The following is a 19,122-nucleotide window of genomic DNA, read 5'->3' on the forward strand; positions in this document are numbered from 1 at the left end:
ATTGAAACTCTCAAGGGCCATAACAGAGGATTAAAATCTATGGCTAAAGACTAAGGAATTGCTCTAAGAATACTGGCAAAAACAAAACAGACTAGCCCTTAAAACATATAAAAACAAATCCCCACTGGTTCAAAGTGTTTGGTCAATAATTTGTCTTCCTGGTGGAACAAAAATAAATGCTTTTCAGAGAAAGCCTATAGAATCCAGAGTCTCTATAACTTATTCTCTGGTACACAGTATATATGATAACAATACAAGCAAAACTCACTAAATCTGTGAAAACTGTGACCCATAATCAAAAGAAAAAACAGTCAATAGAAACTGACTCATACGTGACCCAAATACTGAAGTTAGCAATAGCTTTAAAACAGATACTCTAATTATATTTTAACTTAAAGAAAAATATTGCCATAATGAACAAACAGATGGGAGAAATTTCTGCAAAGAAATGGAAATATTGAAAAGAACACAATGGAAACTCTAGAACTAAAAAGCAAAATGTCTGGAATGAAAAAATCATTGGATGGGTTTAACAGTAGAATGGAATGGTAGAATAAAGGATCAGTGACCTTGAAGACAGATCAATAGAAATTATTCTATTTAACAAAATGGATTTTTTTTTTAATTTTTAAGACTACAGAACTTCAGTGACCTCTGGAGTAATATTGGGCATATGTGTAATAATTATCCCAATTCTATTTGAATTCCAATATGGATGAATATTCATTATAAAAATGCCAAACTATTTTCAGTCATGAAATTTTGATTAAATAACTACATTGCTAAATATGACACTCATATTCCATAGGATCTGAGGGATCAAAAATATTTTCAAAGAGAATTTCAGTTTCTTGGTAAATAATGAGGAAGTAAAAACACTTTAAAGAAATGAGACACCTATCTATAGGCCCAATTTCCCTTCCCCAGTCCTTCCTTTTTCTATAATTTTTGGCCTTTAAGTCATTGCATGACTTGTTTTGTGATTACAAAAGTTAATGAGAGATTTGTTTAGTTCAGAATGATAAAGTGTTTTCGGGTGGGGTGAGGTAGAGGATAGAGGAGTTTAAGATAATTGCTATCTAAAAACCAATTAACATCTTTGATGGCACCCTACCATTGAGGTCCTTTCCCTCCATTCCAGTCCCCTCCATTTTTTATCCTCCTCCTCCTATATGTTTCGTCAGAACTTTACTACAGCCTAAAATACTTCTATACACACATACACAGTTGAAGATAAATATAACAGACCCTTGGTAAAACTATGTGGTCATTAAAATATTTATTCTGCCCACAGCCTCATATTTTACCTTCCCTAACCCTCTTGGGTCCATCACTTTCCTCACAAGAGCCCTAGCACCCTCTCCTTCTCTCCTAATAGTTGCCTATTTTGTACTTTGGAGGAAATGTTTATGTTCTAAGTAAAAAATGCTCTTTCGAAGCTATTTGCTTGTTCAACTTTATTTCCTGGAAAATTCAACCCAATCACAACTTGTGTGGTCTCTTAAAGCAATACCTGAAGGTGATGATTTGAAAACAAAAGGCCTCCCAGGGGCCCGCCCGGTGACGCAAGCGGTTAAGTGTGCGTGCTCCGCTGGGCGGCCTGGGGTTCGCTGGCCCGGATCCCGGGCGTGCACGGAGGCACTGCTTGTCAAGCCATGCTGAGGCGGCGTCCCATATAAAGTAGAGGAAGATGGGCACGGATGTTAGCTCAGGGCCAGTCTTCCTCAGAAAAAAGAGGAGGATTGGCATCCGATGTTAGCTCAGGGCTGATCTTCCTCACAAATAAAAAGGCCTCCTGAACCCCATCACCCTCAAATTCTGCAGCTTCAGGATAAGCTGGGGCAAGCTTGGCTAAGGCAAGCCTGCCTGCAGCTGTTGGAGAGCTGTGCCTGAGAGTTTCTAGGGTTGAAGCCTCTTCCTGCCAAGTTCTCAAGATGTGACTCTTCTCCTGCCAGAACACAAATTCACTGGAAACATCTTCCCACTAGTTTTCACTCCTCGCCACTTTCCCGTAAACCAGTCAGTCTTCCCCTCTCTGTAATTTCACAATTCTTTTCTTTTAATGCTTTTACAGATTTTCAAAATAAGACTTTTTTTCATTTTTTCAACTTTTTTTATAGGTATAAATTAATGCATGGTGATCATAAAAATAATTGTAAAATTGAAAAGGCATATAAAAGCACTTAACCTCTCTCATCCATAGACAACTGATTTAAATTAATTTTTTTATAATTTTATTTATTTTTTTTCCCCCAAAGCCCCAGTAGATAGTTGTATGTCATAGCTGTACATCCCTCTAGTTGCTGTACCTGGGACGCGGCCTCAGCATGGCTGGAGAAGCGGTGTGTCAGTGCGCGCCCGGGATCCGAACCCGGGCCGCCAGCAGTGGAGAGCGTGCACTCAACCACTAAGCCACAGGGCCGGCCCTGATTTAAATTTTTTACTGAGTGGTTCCTTTTGGGTTCATATTCATTGGAAAGTATAATCTCAATAAGTGTGTGAGTGAATTAGACGGCCAACAATTTTGTATCCTGCATCTAAAGCCCAATGAGAGAGCACTAAAATGAAAGGTATGAGGGACATATTTTAGACAGAGTTCTGGAAGGATCCAGGAAACCAGGGTCCTATCCAGGTCCATCCACTAAATCACTGTATAACATGGACTAAGGTCACTTTATCCCCCTGTGATCAGTTTCCTTATCTGTATAATGAAGGGGCTAGACTTGAATAACTTTAGGTTTACTTCCTCTTAACATATGTTATTTATTTTCTTGTCCATTCCAATTTGCACTTGACTTTCCTCTACATTTGTGTTTTGTGATTATTTGTTTGTATCTGTGCTTTTCTGTTAAATTAGTAAATTAGTCTTCTTATTCTTTGCATCTGCCCAAATACAGTGTATAGCATCTAATAGGTGCTCACTAAAGGAGTGAAGGATGGAAGGAAGGAAATTCTAAACAATAAGAAATAAAGAATAAAAATTAAGAATAAAGAATTCTTAAGAATAAGAAATAAAGTTTTTACCCTGTCAAAGAAAGACTCAGACAAGAACCTTTAAAAATAAAACAGATTTACTTACAAATTTTACTAGAGAGTCTAGACTTTTGAAGAATTGCCTCATCAAATTAAAAATATAACAAGTATTTAAAGAAAAAAAAATATTTACTGAAGTTACCAAGTTTACAGTTAATCTGGTCATAGTGGAAAATGAGAATTTTCTAAACAATTTTTAAATCCATAAAAGTCATTGTTACTGAATCAAGTTCACTTTTGCCTGTTACTCAGAAAGCCAAACACACAGATGACGAGATTACAGCAGAGGGAGGGTTTTAATCACAAGGCAGCCAAGTGAGGAAGTGGGAGAATGAGTCTCAAATACACCTCCTCGAAAAAGGTGACACAGGGATATTTGTGGGGTAGGGGGACAAGGTGGTCTGAAATGTAGAGACAGATGATTGGAGGTGAGGAGAAGTGAGGTAACTAATGATCTGTGCAAGCGTAGCCAAACTTCGTGTCTCTTCACAGGATGCATGTCCACAAAATGGCGGCAGCCTCATGATCTGAGGGTGGAGTTTTAGCTCCTTGACATCAAAAAGGTCACTTGTTGAGCATTTGTGCAGGCCCAGTTGATGGGTTGATGATCTCAACTAGCCTGAACTGGACAAGGGGTCCTAATTTCTGAAAAACAGCTTAAGCATCCATTACCATGGTGACTCAGGCACCAGGGAGATGTTATCAATAGGAACCTAGTGTGAGTCAGCTATTGCCTAAGCAACACAGTTAACGATGGGTGGCTGAACAACTAAAAGCTATAGTTAGCAATTGCAAAAAAAAACTTTAGTTACTTGCTACCTAATCATCAATGGCTAACTGTTTATCAGTTTCATCATCACATATCTTTAACACATCAGTATTGCAAAGGCTAGGAACAAAGTTGTTTTTGTTAGGGAGTCAGTAATTTATAGGAATTGCTCAAGGTTTCATTTATTTTAGGGACTAGAACCAGACAGGATGACCTTGTTTGTTTTCTGGGGTGGGGGGAGATTGTTTATTTATCTCAGGGCACCAGGTATTGGTGGTGGTGTCTTTGTTCTTGCTGCTGCTGCTATTATTGCCTTTGCTATCGACCTTAGAGGTGATGTGTACATTTACCCATAATTTAACAAGGAAGGTGGCAGTTTCAATCCCACAGCCCTCAAAAAGAATAAAATCAAAAAGGGTTAAATGAGCCAGAACAAGTGTACAGAGCAGATTTTTCCTATAAAGATAAAACAAGGAAGACTTTCAGTAAAGATAGATTTCCTAGGTCATTCTAAGTTCCTTTTTCTTTGTTTGAATATATGAGGCTGAAAGGGAATCCTTCCATCACGTAAAAAAACAAATTCATCTGTTTGCAAATTACAAATTAAATGTCAAGACTATAATGTTAAGTATTCTGTGGAATAACGTAGAAGGCTGTCCCACTGGGAAGGGCATGAGGAGAACTGGAGGTGGGAGGGATGCAGAGGAGTTGTCACTGCAGTAGAAGGAATTTTTCCTTATACTCACATACATTTACACCTCCACACATCCCTCAATGGTCTGGCCTTTTTTTATCTTATTTTATTTTCCTTTTTTTTTTTGAGACAACTCTGAATACTTAGCCTGAACTAACTCTGTGTGTCCTCTAGAAATCAGGCTTGTTCTGTCAAGGGATGGACTTGAAGGGGTCATGGAAGGGATGATGGGGTGAGGGATTTATTTGCCTGAAATCTATTTGGAAGGAATGTGAGAGGGGCTTAAGTACTTGTAGAGCAGATGTTTACTGAACCGAAAAATGGTTGTTTTTAGTGACCATTACCATGGCTCTATGTTTGTCCAGGATTGTAATCCCTTGAACACTTGGCTTAGAAGATCTTTACGCCTATTTACTAAGTCATGAAGACTAATGTACATACAGTGTCACTGGGAAATTTTTGTGAAGAAAATGAATATTGAGTAGAGTCTTCAAGTTTGTAGACTCTTCACATCGGAGTGAGATATGGCTTGATGAAGAGGAAGAAGGACTTTTCAAGTTGGGTGTATATCATGCGCCAAAGCTAAATGATGAAGTAAAAATGAACTTTATATGTATAGAAAAATTGACATTAATAATAGTTAACCAGAGCCGGCCCAGTTGTGCAAGTGGTTAAGTGCCCGCGCTCCACTGCGGCTGCCCAGGGTTCGCTGGTTCAGATCCCAGGCGCGCACCAACGCACTGCTTGGCAAGCCATGCTGTGGCGGCGTCCCATATAAAGTAGAGGAAGATGGGCACGGATGTTAGCCCAGGGCCAGTCTTCCTCAGCAAAAAAAGAGGAGGATTGGCAGATGTTAGCACAGGGCTGATCTTCCTCACAAAAAACAAATAAATAAATAAATAATGGTTAACCAATGGCTTTGAGGCTAATAAAAGGAAAGAAGATTACCTGCTTGAGTCTTGGTTCTCTAGGAAGTTAGGGTTGAGTTCAATTTGCTTGCCAATTTAATAGCAATAAAGCATCAAAAATAGTGTAGCCAGCAGTGGTTCCTCAAAAATTTCCCTCAAATTTTTAAGACTATTTTAAAGTTCATGTTCCTGTCACCTTTGGATCCCTCTCACTGCTCCTGGTTCACCCACCACTGTCATCAACTCCACTTGCCTATTTTCCTTAGCTAACTGATAACATCCTCACTAAAGTGTTTGCAAAGAATAAGTGTTACCCTAACCATTTGGATGTTTGAATTTAAAGGGGAACTATAGAAGACTCAGAATAATCCAAGACCAAAAATAATTACTCTCCAATGGTGGATTTTCAGGTATATAACAGGGGTAGACAATTTTTGACAGTGACCACCCTGCTACTGCTAAACTTCTATCATATACAACATTTCATAGTGAGACTTCAGATAAGGCAATCCCTAGGTATCTTGCTATAGTAGAAAACAGTATCTTAGACCATTTTAAGATATGGATTCTGATTCCTACTATTTACACTGAGTTCCACCAAGACTGCTCTACCTGTGCCCAACTTAAAGCACAGTTGAATTCAAAACCACAAGAAGTGATGATTCAGTACAAAACTGCAAAGAGATCATTTGTGCCTACTGTTTACATATCATAGATTACACTAGAGTTCTATCCTATAAAAATATTCACTTAGGGCCTGGTTTATCACACAACGTTGTGAAATTAACTAGAGTTTTGTAAACTGGAAAATGGGAAATTAAAAGCATGTACAAATGTTATGAATGTTTTGTCTGGTTTGTGTAGATTGCTGTGACTCCAAGCTATTTTAATATATGCATGCTAGCTCATATTTATCTTATTTACTTTTTCTGCCAGATCCCAGGAAATAGTAGTGATTTGTGGTTATTTACAGGAGAAAGCAGAGGCTGGGAGGAATCTGAAGTTGTCAATTAACATATCCTTTGAAGGAATGACAGAAGGAACAAAAGAAAATTTCAGAGGACCTCAAGAGATGGGAATAGACCATAACAGAGAATCTGAGGCAGGTGATTCTCAGGAGCCAAACAGGTAAGCACTTAGCATCCAGGTAGATAATCAACCAGTAGTAAAGTTTCCAGCTACCAGGATGGTGTTGGAGCAAGACTCCAAGCCGGGGAGGGGATGGAAGAGAAGCCCAGTTACTATAGATGTACGTTTGAGTCGGTGGAAGGTTGGGGAACGAGGGAGAAATTTGGGCCTCAATATCCAGGCAAAACCTCAGTCTTCAGAATTGACTGATAGAAGCTGAACCACTTGATCTCAGGTGCTTACTATCTCCTGCTGCAGGTCAGGTTTGCTCATGGGAATGAGATGAAGAACATCACCTGAAGAGGATTATCTAGCAATGGCATAGAGGCATGCAGAAGCCAGGAACATACCTGAGCCTACTGTTTCCCTCTATGTCATAGCACCACTTTGCAGTTCCTTTGCTACTTCGTGTTCTAGAAATGCTTTCTTTTCTTGCAGGAATGCTATTTTTTCAAATTCAAACTCTGAAACCATGTTTTCTGGGTGGAAATTTGTCATTTACTAACTCTACGGCCTTGGTCAAGTTACTTCACCATTCCGTGTCTCAGTTTCCTCATCTATAAAATAGAAATTATAATAGTCATGTCACCTCACAGGGTTGTTGTGAAGATTACAAAGACCTAATACCTGTAAGAGCACTTAGAACAGTACCTGGCACACAGTAAGCACTATGCAAATGTTTGCTTTGATTATCATTACTTTTATTTTTTTAATTTTAATTTTATTTTTAATTTTTTTATAATTAAAAAATATTCTTTATTTTTTACTTTGAGAAATTCATACTTTATTCTGACTTGAGTCAACCACAAATTTTGTACTTGAATTTGTAATCTCAGCAGAAGCACTGCAGAGCAGAAAATTGGCACATCAGAATTACACTCTGAATCTGTAAATGTGATGATAACCTGATGTGACTTTTAAAAGAGCTCTGGGAAATTTCCTAACTGCCTTCAGATTCTACGCACCATTTCTCTTTTCCGTATCTAGTAATTTTTTCAAAACCCAGAAACTTCACCAGCCATTTTGAGGCACCTGAGTTCTAAAACAAAAGACAGCATTTCATATTTTGAAAGCAAGGAAGAATCAAGATTTTTTTTCAGTGACAGTTGCCCACTCAGAGGAAAATCTAATGTGAGTCCTTTTCCTGGTAGCCAGTGGTTTAATCTTTTTAATGTTTGTATGAAGGATTCAGACTTGTGGTGGCTAAAGCATACACATGGGGAGGCCATCTTTAAGAAAAAGAATACTGAAGTACAAATACAGATTAGTTACAAAAATGAATATGTATTTTAAACAAGGGGGAAAAAATCACAACAAACTGCAAGTTTGAAAAGCAACGAAATACTATAAATATTACACAATCCATAAAAATAACATAGTATTTTATTAGCTGATGCTCCTCTTATTAGCTGATGTCCCTGGGTTTTCAGCTGCGTATTCTTTGACCATACAACAATGATTTTGTAATATCATTTTCTACAGAGAGAATGGAAAGTTAATTTGATTTTTTTCTAACATGGTTGACTGAAACGTGTCTTATTTATTTATGTTTTAGAGAAGTCACTTTCAGCTTCACAACATATCATTTGTAATATATAAATATGTAGGGTCTTATTAATGTAAGATACACCTCTACAGTGCATTTGTAATAGTATATGCTGCTTTACAGAGTATACACCTGACAGCAGAGAACTTCTGCTTGGAATAGGAATCAATAAAACTGTCTGCTTAGTTTCAGTTTCACATGACCAATGACGGGAAGAATTTTCACAGACTCACTTCTGGCTTCGTACAGTTCTGGCTCTGAGCATTTGAAATCTTGCTTCTCTTCCATGACCCACTGTTGCAGAAACACCTCCCAACGCAGAAAACCTCTCCTCAGAGGTGCTAAAGAAAGAAAACACTTTTATTATTAAATAAGTATTATATCAGTATGCGATGAGCATCAGAGGTAATCTGCTAAGAGATTGCAAAGACAGAAAGAAATCGCACCATTTTATAGAGCTAACCAGACACAACCCATTACATACATGTTTTCAAGATAAACAATAACTAGTCCTCAAGTAACAGGAGTAGGTAACACCATTTGTAACACATAGCTCATCCTAGATTCATTTGGTAATTGGAGTGACCATCTGTGCTAGCTAATTGGCTTTATCCAGAAGAAAAACCAACTTCTCATTTCTTTATGACGGGAGCAACTTGGAGCAAGGTGCCCACAGAGGCTCCTAGCCTCCCACAGACACTGTGAGATACGGCACTATCTCCCTTGATGTTTACATTTCAAAGAGAGGGCTCCCAGGTCCTTGAGAAAGACATTTCTGGGTCATAAAGCTGGCAAGAGGCTTACTTCACTTCTAAAAAAATTTACACACATTTCAAAAGAAAGAACTTACAAGCGTTCAAATGTAAATGCTCTGAGAAAATGGAGAAGGGAGAAGTCTCTTCCCTTATTTTCAACAATGAGAATTAAGACTCTAATTTTTTATTTTTATTTGGCTTACACCACGTACTCCAATGCTTTCTGGAGTCTCTCCAGGAAAATCTCTAGTCTTGTTCTTTCAGGTCATAATCCCCAGGTGAGTCAGTCCAGTGAATACCTCCAGAAATAATTCCTAGGGCTATTTGGTTCCCTAATGACAAAGTTCTTCCATTTAACCCTGGTCCTCTTGTTCCCAGAGAATATAAGCACTCCAGGGGAAAACATGAGGGAGATGGAGAAAAGATTGCTGGGCCAGCAGAGAGAAGACAAGCACAGCTCTACCCTGTACCTGGAGCATCACTGTCTCCTCTAAAATTGTCCCGCTGCTAAGCCAAGTCTACCTTACACGTGGTGATTTTTCTCACACATGGTGATTTTTCTCTCAGCATTTCCAAAGTGCTTCCCTGAAATTCACTTCATTCAGGGACCACCTCAATTCCAAATATATTTGTAAATATTCCAATTGTGAATAGGTTTTAAGTTGTCTCCCATTGGAGCTCCCAGACCCGAATTACATCGAGATATATGATCTAGCAATCTGATTTAAACATCCAAATATTACAAGTTAGATTAAAAGTGTGCTGAATATTATATAACAAAAGGATGGTGCAACCAAAACATATGGATGAGTTCAGCAGTGTGTTATTATCTTATTCCACACATGGACCTAAAGAATTCTCGTTTAAACAGGATATCTAATTGAATATATTTTGGTCTTTATTGGGACTGACTAACCTTACACAAAAAGGAATAAGTTAAGAAACACTGAGATTCTCCCCTCAAGAGTAAAAGACAAGAGGAAAGAGGAAGGAGACAGAGAAGACAAGACTGTGTAATGTCATAAAAGGTAGAAGAGAAGAGAGTTCCGAAAAAGGAGGCAGTCAGTGGTATTGACCACTACAGCTTGATTTAAAAAAAAAAAAAAAAAGCACTAGGAAAATCCCTTTGGATTTCAAAGATTAGAAAAATATTTAAGAATGATCTCAGTAAAAATATCCTTCCAAAATGAAGAGCATATAAAGAGATTTCAGACAAACAAAAACCTGAGAAAAATTTTTGCCATCAGACCTTCACTGCAAGTAATGTTAAAAATTAACTCAGAATGGATCATAGACCTCAATGTATAAAAGAAAACACAGGAGAAAATCTTTGCAATCTTGGGGTAGGTAAAGATTGCTTAGGATGCAAAAAATATGAACTGTAAGAAGAAAAATAATAAATTAGATTTCAAAAATTAAAAACTTCTGGATATCAAATTATATTAAAAGAAAATAAATAGTAAGCCACAGACTGGGAAAAAATATTCTCAATTTTTTTTATCTGACAAGGGACTCAAACCTAAATAAAGAATTTTTATGATAATAATAAAAGGAAAATTAATCTAATTTTTTAAATGGACAAAAGATTTAAACTAATTCTTCACAAGAAATGATATATGAACATCATAAGCATATGAAAATTTCTCAAATCACTAGTCACCACAGAAGTGCAAATTAAATTAGTATTGAGAAAATCCTACTCCTGCTATAACTACTTTTTCTAATTGACAATAAAAAATGTTGGTGAAATGTGGAGCAACTAGAACTCTCATACATTTGTTGCTGGGACTGCAAAATGGTGCGACTTCACTGGAGAACAGTTTGGCTCTTTCTTAAAAAATTAAACATACACTTACCTCCTACTCAGGAAATTCCCTCTTAGACATTTACACAAAACAAATAAAAACATATACCCACAAAAAGATTCCTACATGAGTGTCCACCACAGCTTTGTTCATAATACACAAAACTGAAATAATTCAAAAGCTCATCAACTAGTAAATGAATAAATAAGGTGTGGTATATTCATACAATGGGATACTACTCAGCAATTAGAAGGAATGAACTTTTTTTTTTTTTAAAGATTTTATTTATTTATTTATTTTCCTCCCAAAGCCCCAGTAGACAGTTGCATGTCATAGCTGCACATCCTTCTAGTTGCTGTACGTGGGACGCGGCCTCAGCATGGCCGGAGAAGCAGTGCGTCTGTGCGCGCCCAGGATCCGAACCCGGGCCGCCAGCAGCGGAGCGCGCGCACTTAACCACTAAGGCACGGGGCCGGCCCAGGAATGAACTTTTTATACTCAACAATATGGATGAATCAAAAAGTTTTGCTAAGTGAAAGCATCCAGACACCAAAGAGTATATATACTGTATGATTTCATTCATATAAAATCATACAACAGTCAAGACTAATCTATGAACATAGAAATCAGATCAGTGGTTGTTGGGGTGGGAGAAAGGGTGTTGAGGAAGGCTAATGGAAAATAGGCACAAATCAACTTTTTGGAGTGCTGAGAACATTCTAAACCTTAATTGAAATAGTGTTTACATGGTGTATACATCTGTCAAAACTCATTGAACTGTATACTTAAAATAACTACATTTTATTTAATGTAAAGTATATCTCATTGAAGTTTATTCTTTTAAAGTTACAATTCCAATTCTATTTTCCTGTTTTGCAGAGTCTCCCCCAACAATTAGTTATGCATCCTATATCCATCAACTCGCTAGATGACCCTCAACATTTTAGCCCTGTCTTTTCACTTATCACCAAAAGAGAGCTTACAAGAAAATCAAATACAATTAAATTTTGTTCACGCTTTCATTCCTGCACACCTAACCATTTTTCATATCATTAATTAAATTTCCTATCCTTGATTCAATTCAGTTCATTAGAGGATCCCACTTAATTATTAAGACAGCACTGATTTCCCATCTTGGAGAAACTGAGAAACTCAAGATCTAACTCATAAAATCACAGCTTCTCTGACTTTATCTCAGGAGTGAAGGGATGATTGGTACCAATTAGAATTTAGAAAACTGCAAATTCCTCAGCTTGACTTACGAACAAACTTTTAGTGAGACCTTCCATGTCTCCTGGGAGTCTCTGGAGCACATCCGTGGAGACTGATGTCCCAGAGGAAGCTATGCAAGGGCCCCACTAACAAATCATTATTTTGAGAGAAGAAATCTTGACCTAGTGTGAACTGATCTATCATTCACTTTCAATACGATTCTCCTAAACATTGAAGAAATCCTGCCATTTCTTGAAAGCTCTATGAACAGAATTCAGCGATGTGTAATAGCACTTGCCTTAAATTCTAGAGAGATTCATTTTCCTAGTGCAAAAAGGAGAAGGACTTTTTTCTGTTTCAATTAGACTGCCTTTATAACCAGTCTCTCTGTTTCTTTCAGTCCACTTGCGGACCAGGACACACCTCAGGACCGGAAGTGCTTCCCCAGAATCATTAGGGCTGTGAGTATCGGTTTGCCACAGAGAGGGAAAGGGTACTATTTTGGATACAGTTTTGCTCTTCTCTATAATGAATAGATACAGCTAGCCTTGATGTCTCGAAGCCTTGAAATAAATTCCAATAAATTAATTTCAGTCTCCTGTAGGAAAATAATAACAATGACTTGATTTGCACCTCCCTAAATGAAGGAGGTGTTTGTTCACTGCATCTTAGCCAGCACCATCAATCCTTAGCACAGTCCCCCAAATAGTGATTCTTGATGCACTTCCCTTTGTGGAGCTTATGGTATATATTCTGAGTGTTACTGCTTTAAAGTTGTACACCATTGGGCATCTTCCAATTTACTACATGATCAAAACTTTAAAAATTGAAATTGGCCCCCATCAACAATTAAAAAACAAAACATGTAAACAAGCAAAAGCAAAAAAAGAAAAAGGAACTTACTAACTTTAGCCCAAATCCAGAAAAAAAGTTAATACTTTTCTACTTTTTATCTTCTAAGACTATGAAAAATTTAAAAAAAATAAAAGATCTTTTATTGCAACAACATAATTCAGAAAAAATGATTCAAATCCATCTCAAACCATTGAGCAGTAAATAGGTTAAGCAAGCTATCTGTATTCAGAGCAATGTGGAGAAGCTGAGAGAATAACCAGAACACAGGAAGAAACACATATCCCTGATTAGGGAAAGATGGAGCAGAAAGGTTTCATGCAGCAAAACATACATAAAGAAAGGCTGGGAGGGCCGGCCCCGTGGCTTAGCGGTTAGGTGCGTGCGCTCCGCTGCTGGCGGCCCGGGTTCGGATCCCGGGTGCACACGGACGCACTGCTTCTCCGGCCATACTGAGGCCACGTCCCACATGCAACAACTGGAAGGATGTGCAGCTATGACATGCAACTATCTACTGGGGCTTTGGGGGAAAAATAAATAAATTAAAAAAATTATAAAAAAAAAAAGAAAGGCTGGGAGCAGCAGCAGACTTGGAGACACATGATTCAACAAACAGTCCCAGTTGTAACATGTCTTCAGCATGTGAAATATGATAGATAGCAGCATTTTATAAACATATGCATGTGTCAGTCTACATAAATTTATAGGTAACTGGGGACACATTAACAAGTTATCCATTTATATAATCAGTCAGAAAATATCTTTTGAGGGCTTATTTTGTGCTGAGCCCTACGCTTAGCCCTGCTGATACTATTGCTGCCTTCAAGGGCCTTAGCATCTATGGAAAAAGCCAAGCAAACAGGAAATACAATTTTGTAAGCGTTCAGATATAGATATGCGCAGGGTGTTAGGGAGGCACGGAGAGTAACACCTTAACTAGACTGGAGATGGGAAGTCAGGGAAGGCTTCCCATGAGGTGGCTCTTCAGCTGAGATCTAGAAGTCAGATAGGACTTAGCCAAATAAGGGAGAGATTGGGAAAAAGTATTCTAGGCAAAGGGAACAGCATGCATAATAATTAGGAGACAAGAGAGAGGATAGCACTTTCAGGGAACTAGAGCAGGGGTCAGCCAACTGTTTTTGTGGGGCCTGATAGTAAATATTTTAGGCTTTGGGGGCCATATAGTCTCTGTTGCAACTACTCAACTCTGCCATTGTAGCACAAAAGCAGCCACAGACAATACATAAACAAATTAGTGTGGTTCCAGTAAAATTCCATTTACAAAAACAGGGTCATAGTTTGCCAAACTCTGAACATGGGTAATTCAATAAGTACAGAGCATGGAATGGGGAAAGAAGAAGGAAGAATGGCAAAAAATCGCGTTGGAAGATGAGGTAGGTAAGACCAGATCATCAATGGCCTTGACTGTCATGCTGAGGAGTTTGGATGTTACACTCAAGGTTCTGAGGAGTGCCATGGTCAGAATTGTGTTTTAGAATGACCACACTTGCTACAATTTGAAACATGGATAGGAAAGAGTATGGCAGGTCAGGAGACAGTGAGTCTAGTTAGAAAACTGTACTCTGATCCTGATGAAAGATGATGGCATGAACAAAAGTAGCCTAGATGAGATGGAAAGAAGAGAACAGACCAGAGAGTGAGTAAGGAGGTGAAATTAACAGAGCTAGGTAACTGATTGATATGGGGAAATGAGGAGGAACACCATATGACTCTATGTGTTACCACTTTTCTAAAGAAAAAAAAACGCCTAGAGTATACAATTAAATTTGTTAAGTGTATAGACTGCAGTGTTTAAGTCAGTATTTTAACTCTATAACCTTAGATTCCTAAGGTTACTTTCCTATGTTCTTCTGAATATTGCTTTTACCTGCTAACTCGAGACATCTAATCTCCCTCAAAATCTCACTTCACGCGTGCTCACAACCGAGTCCAGTCAACTGTCCAGACAACTCTCGCCTGGTTCCTGCCACTTCTCTCTTGCTCTGCGTCCCCTCTACTGGGCACTGCTGGCACTTCTGCTGGGGCCACTCCTCTCACAGGCTCTGCCACTTCTGCTGGTATTGTTTCTGCTGACACCATTGCTGCTACTCCTGGGTCCTCATAGCACCAAAGCCAAGCCATGTTCCTTACAAAAGTAGAGAGAATCTGTGTCTCTCTACATGAGCCTCGCTTTGTCACTTGGAGAGAACAGCAATGCTGTCTGTGACCAGGATCTCAAAAGAGCTCCTTCAGTCACCACCTGCAGCTCCTTCCTCCCCAAAGATAAATGTGGACATGTGTTGGGGAGGAAGGCTGACACCGTATTTTCCACACACGCACATACACACATTTGCCCTGTGTTAGCAAACTTCCAGACTCAAGATTCTCCCCTCCGAAAACTTCATGGATCCATCTTGTAAACTGCTTCACAGGAGACCTGCCCCACCAGTTAGCTTATCAGAAGTGCCTGGACAAGCCTGACTCCCAGCTTCAGCTCAAGTTGGATTCTCTGCTCTAGTTCTATTTCACAAACATTGAGTCCTTGTCTGGAATGCATTTCCCCTCCCTACTACACTCTCTTTTCCTCCTGAACTCCTCTAGGACTCGGCTGAGGCAGCTCCTTCACTGGAAAACCTTCTTTAACCCCTACACAGGCTGGGTAAGGGGTCCCTTCTGGATGTTCCCAAAACAATCCATGCATAACTCTATACTTCCACTCACTGGGTTATACTGTAATTATTCTATATGGTGTCTCTTCCTATCTAAATGATAAGCTCTTTAATCCCCTAGCAGGACTTGGAACTCAGTAAGCTCTCACTAAGTGCTTCTAGAATAAATAGCTCTAAATCTCCACATTGTGGAATGTGTAGCCCTTAGAAATTTTGAATTGGCCAGGAGAGACTGCCGCTCTCCTCTGCATGGGGAATGAAGATAAATCTATTTCTACCCTATTTAGAGGGACTGGGCTCACGGCCAGTTATATTGGCCATTCGTACAAATTCAAATACTTCTCTGTCTCTCATAGTTTCATGGAAAAGAACTGGAGCTTGTGACATCATAGACAAAAAAATAATCCTTTCCGGGTCTAGAAAAGAGGTGGAAAGGAATGGAAATATTTTTTTCCCCTCAGCTTCTAGAGAATTAGTGTTATCTCATATGGGGATAGAATTAACATATCAATGAACTGTGAGCTGCCTCTTTCATGCTAAGTTTCCTATATACTTTGGAAATGGTGCAGTTCATTTCACAGTAATTTCCATTACACGCTGCTAAGAAGAACCATATGGAAGAATATCTTCAATATGATAGGAAGTAGTTTTACTATTTTCTAGTGAATTTTAGTAGAACAGAAAGTTCTCAGCCTATGAATTTGCATAGACAAATAGGAATGCTTTGCTTGTATAGAAAGATACTTACAAGCAAAGGAAGGTTTTGATAGGAATGTATTTTCCAGGATTTCCAAGTTTGTTATTCTTAGCATTTGCTAGGCTTTTCACTTTTTTAGGCTAGTGTCTGCAGATCTTTATCCAATAGACATATTCTAGCCACTTCTATATAGTAGGCCCTGATTCAGCTGGTCTTGGAATTTTGAGTTAAAATTTAGTACATTTCCCTACTTGCTAAGCAATTTTATCTATTTAGTTTTGAATATTTTTTTTAGTCTACTTTGAAAAAATGAGTCTGAATTAGAATTTGGAAGTGGATTCTTCAGAAAAAACATGTTCTATTATGTAAGTTGTATCTCACCGCTAATAAATAACAGCAATGATTCTTGCTTCAATGACATACATGTGTATAAAATCAGCTTTCTTAAACATATCTGTAATATAAGTCAAGAATTTTCTTTCAGAATATAATATGAGAGTGTGGATTAACTTCTTATGAGCCCACAGCTGGGCTTATGTAGATAAACCATTATCTACATTGTTCATTTTAAATAAACAATAAATTAAATAAATTAAATTTAAATTAAAAATAAATTAAATAATCGTATGGATTTTTTACAGATAAACCATCACATTACGATGATTATTCTCATAGCTGTATAAGGGTGAAAGAGTACATTTTTACTCATCAAGTGACTTAGTACTTTCAAAGTCCATTTAAAAGCTGGTTTAGCTGACAAAAGAAGAAGCCAAATCATGAGTAAGAAAGGAGAGCTTGGTGTTGTCAACCTTTAAAAAAAGAGAAACCAGTTTAAGAGACAGAGTGTTTATCTGGGATCAAAAAATTGCAATTCAGGAAGCACAGATTCAGGTAGAAACTCAAATAGTGTTCCACTTACAGGTTAAAAACAAAAGGATTTTATGAGAAAATAAAAGAAAAAAAATTTCTGGAAGTACTAATAAGCTAAGTTGTCCCTGGCTATACATAACTGATTACTGATTCTATCTTAAAATGGCAAGTCCATCATCTTCAGTCTTGTGATCAGGATGCCCGTTTCTCTGTTAATTTCTCAAACAATTAGTTGTAAAACAATGGTGGTTTTATCCCAGTCCATAGGTTTGGCCCAGCCCAAGGTTCAAGACAACAAGGCAGTTTCTCTGGAAAGGCAGCTCTAACTCCATTTTAAAATGGCTCCACTGGCAGGCCTGGTGGTGCAAGCGGTTAAGCGCGTGCGCTCCGCTGCGGTGGCCCGGGGTTCACCGGTTCGGATCCCGGGTGCGCACCGATGCACTGCTTGGCGAGCCATGATGTGGCGGCGTCCCATATAAAGTGGAGGAAGATGGGCACGGATGTTAGCCAAGGGCCAGTCTTCCTCGGCAAAAAAAAGAGGAAGATTGGCAGATGTTAGCACAGGGCTGATCTCCTCACAAAAATAAAAAATAAAAATAAATAAATAAATAAATAAATAAAATGGCTCCACTAAAGTCAATTTTGACAGTGTTCATGTGTTTGTGAGGGACAGGGAGTGCCCTGAAGGCCCTTAAATGGAATAGAATCCTCCGTTTTTCCTCTTTGGACTATATTTGAATGTGAGATTCTAAGGAGATACTTTCTTACCTGTCTTTTTAGAGTATCAAGTGACATGAGAAATGGCACGGCAATCACAGAGTTCATCCTCCTGGGCTTTCCTGGTATCCAAGGACTGCAAATCCCTCTCTTTGTCGTGATCTTTTTCATCTACATATTAACCCTTGCAGGCAATGGTCTCATTATTGTCATTGTCTGGGCTGACCCCAGGCTACAAATTCCAATGTACTTCTTCCTTTGCAACTTGTCCTTCCTAGAGATCTGGTACACCACCACAGTCATCCCCAAACTGCTGGAAACTTTTGTGGTGGCAAGAACAGCTATCTGCACCCCCTGCTGCCTGCTGCAGGCCTTCTTCCACTTCTTCCTGGGCACCACTGAGTTCTTCATCCTCACTGTCATGTCTTTTGACCGTTATCTGGCCATCTGCAAGCCCCTTCACTACCCCACCATCATGACCAGCAATCTCTGCCTGCAACTGGCCCTCAGCTCATGGGTCGTGGGCTTCACCATTGTCTTTTGTCAGACGATGTTGATCACTCAGTTGCCATTCTGTGGCAACAATGTCATCAATCATTTCTACTGTGATGTTGGTCCCATCTTGAAAGCAGCCTGTGCAGACACAAGCATTTTGGAGCTCTTGGGTCTCATGGCAACCATCCTCGTGGTCCCAGGGTCACTTCTCTTCACTACAGTTCCTTATATCTATATCCTGTCCACCATCCTACGGATTCCTTCAGCCACTGGCCGCCAAAAGGCTTTCTCTACCTGTGCCTCTCACCTGACAGTTGTCTCCCTGTTCTATGGAGCTGTTTTGTTCATGTACCTGAGACCCACAGCACACTCCTCCTTTAAGATTAACAAGGTGGTGTCAGTGCTAAATACCATCTTTACACCCCTTCTGAATCCCTTTATTTATACAATTAGAAACAAGGAGGTGAAAAGAGCCCTGTGGAAGGCAATGGCTTGTCCAAAGACTCATCATCCAGAGTGAAACACGCAACACATCAAAATAAACTTAATGCAGATACAAAAATTAAACGTGAGAGAGGATTATGAAGGAGATAAATACGTAAAAGCAAACTATGATGGTTAGGGTCCCCTATAAGAATTTGTTACATATTAATGAACCAGGAGTCCTCCTTGAAGAGGAGAAATTACCTAATTCTCCAATAAGGAAATCCCAAAATACCACTAGATGCATGAGGTAGAACTCTGGACTTTCTCAATTATAGACTGAAAATAGAAACCACTAATGTCAGGGACAATTGTCAGTAATTTTGCAAAAAAAATGTAAGAAATCCTGCTCCCTCTTTGTTTCTAATAACCCCCTTTGCCTCATCTCCTTGTCAAAGGTATAAGGCATCCCAAACCTCATTTTCTCAGTGCTTATTTTCTTCATAGTAGAAGTCTCCTGAAGTTTCCTAATCAATTCTAATGGTTTTT

At 38.7% G+C, this 19,122-nt stretch overlaps 1 protein-coding gene across 1 annotated transcript; it reads left to right on the plus strand.

The window, feature by feature from the left end:
• Positions 1-17,689: 17,689 nt before the first annotated feature.
• Positions 17,690-18,670, plus strand: LOC131407885 (olfactory receptor 6X1). The gene has a single exon (XM_058544484.1). It carries the CDS (start codon positions 17,732-17,734, stop codon positions 18,668-18,670), a length of 939 nt encoding a protein of 312 aa, XP_058400467.1. The 5' UTR covers positions 17,690-17,731.
• The last annotated feature ends 452 nt before the right edge of the window (positions 18,671-19,122 follow it).

Source organism: Diceros bicornis, chromosome 7 (genome assembly GCF_020826845.1).
Source record: "Diceros bicornis minor isolate mBicDic1 chromosome 7, mDicBic1.mat.cur, whole genome shotgun sequence".
Taxonomy (NCBI): Eukaryota; Metazoa; Chordata; class Mammalia; order Perissodactyla; family Rhinocerotidae; genus Diceros; species Diceros bicornis.

What these genes read in the sequence shown, in the direction of transcription:
- LOC131407885 (XM_058544484.1), top strand. Translation starts at nt 17,732, where the DNA reads ATGAGAAATGGCACGGCAATCACAGAGTTCATCCTCCTGGGCTTTCCT.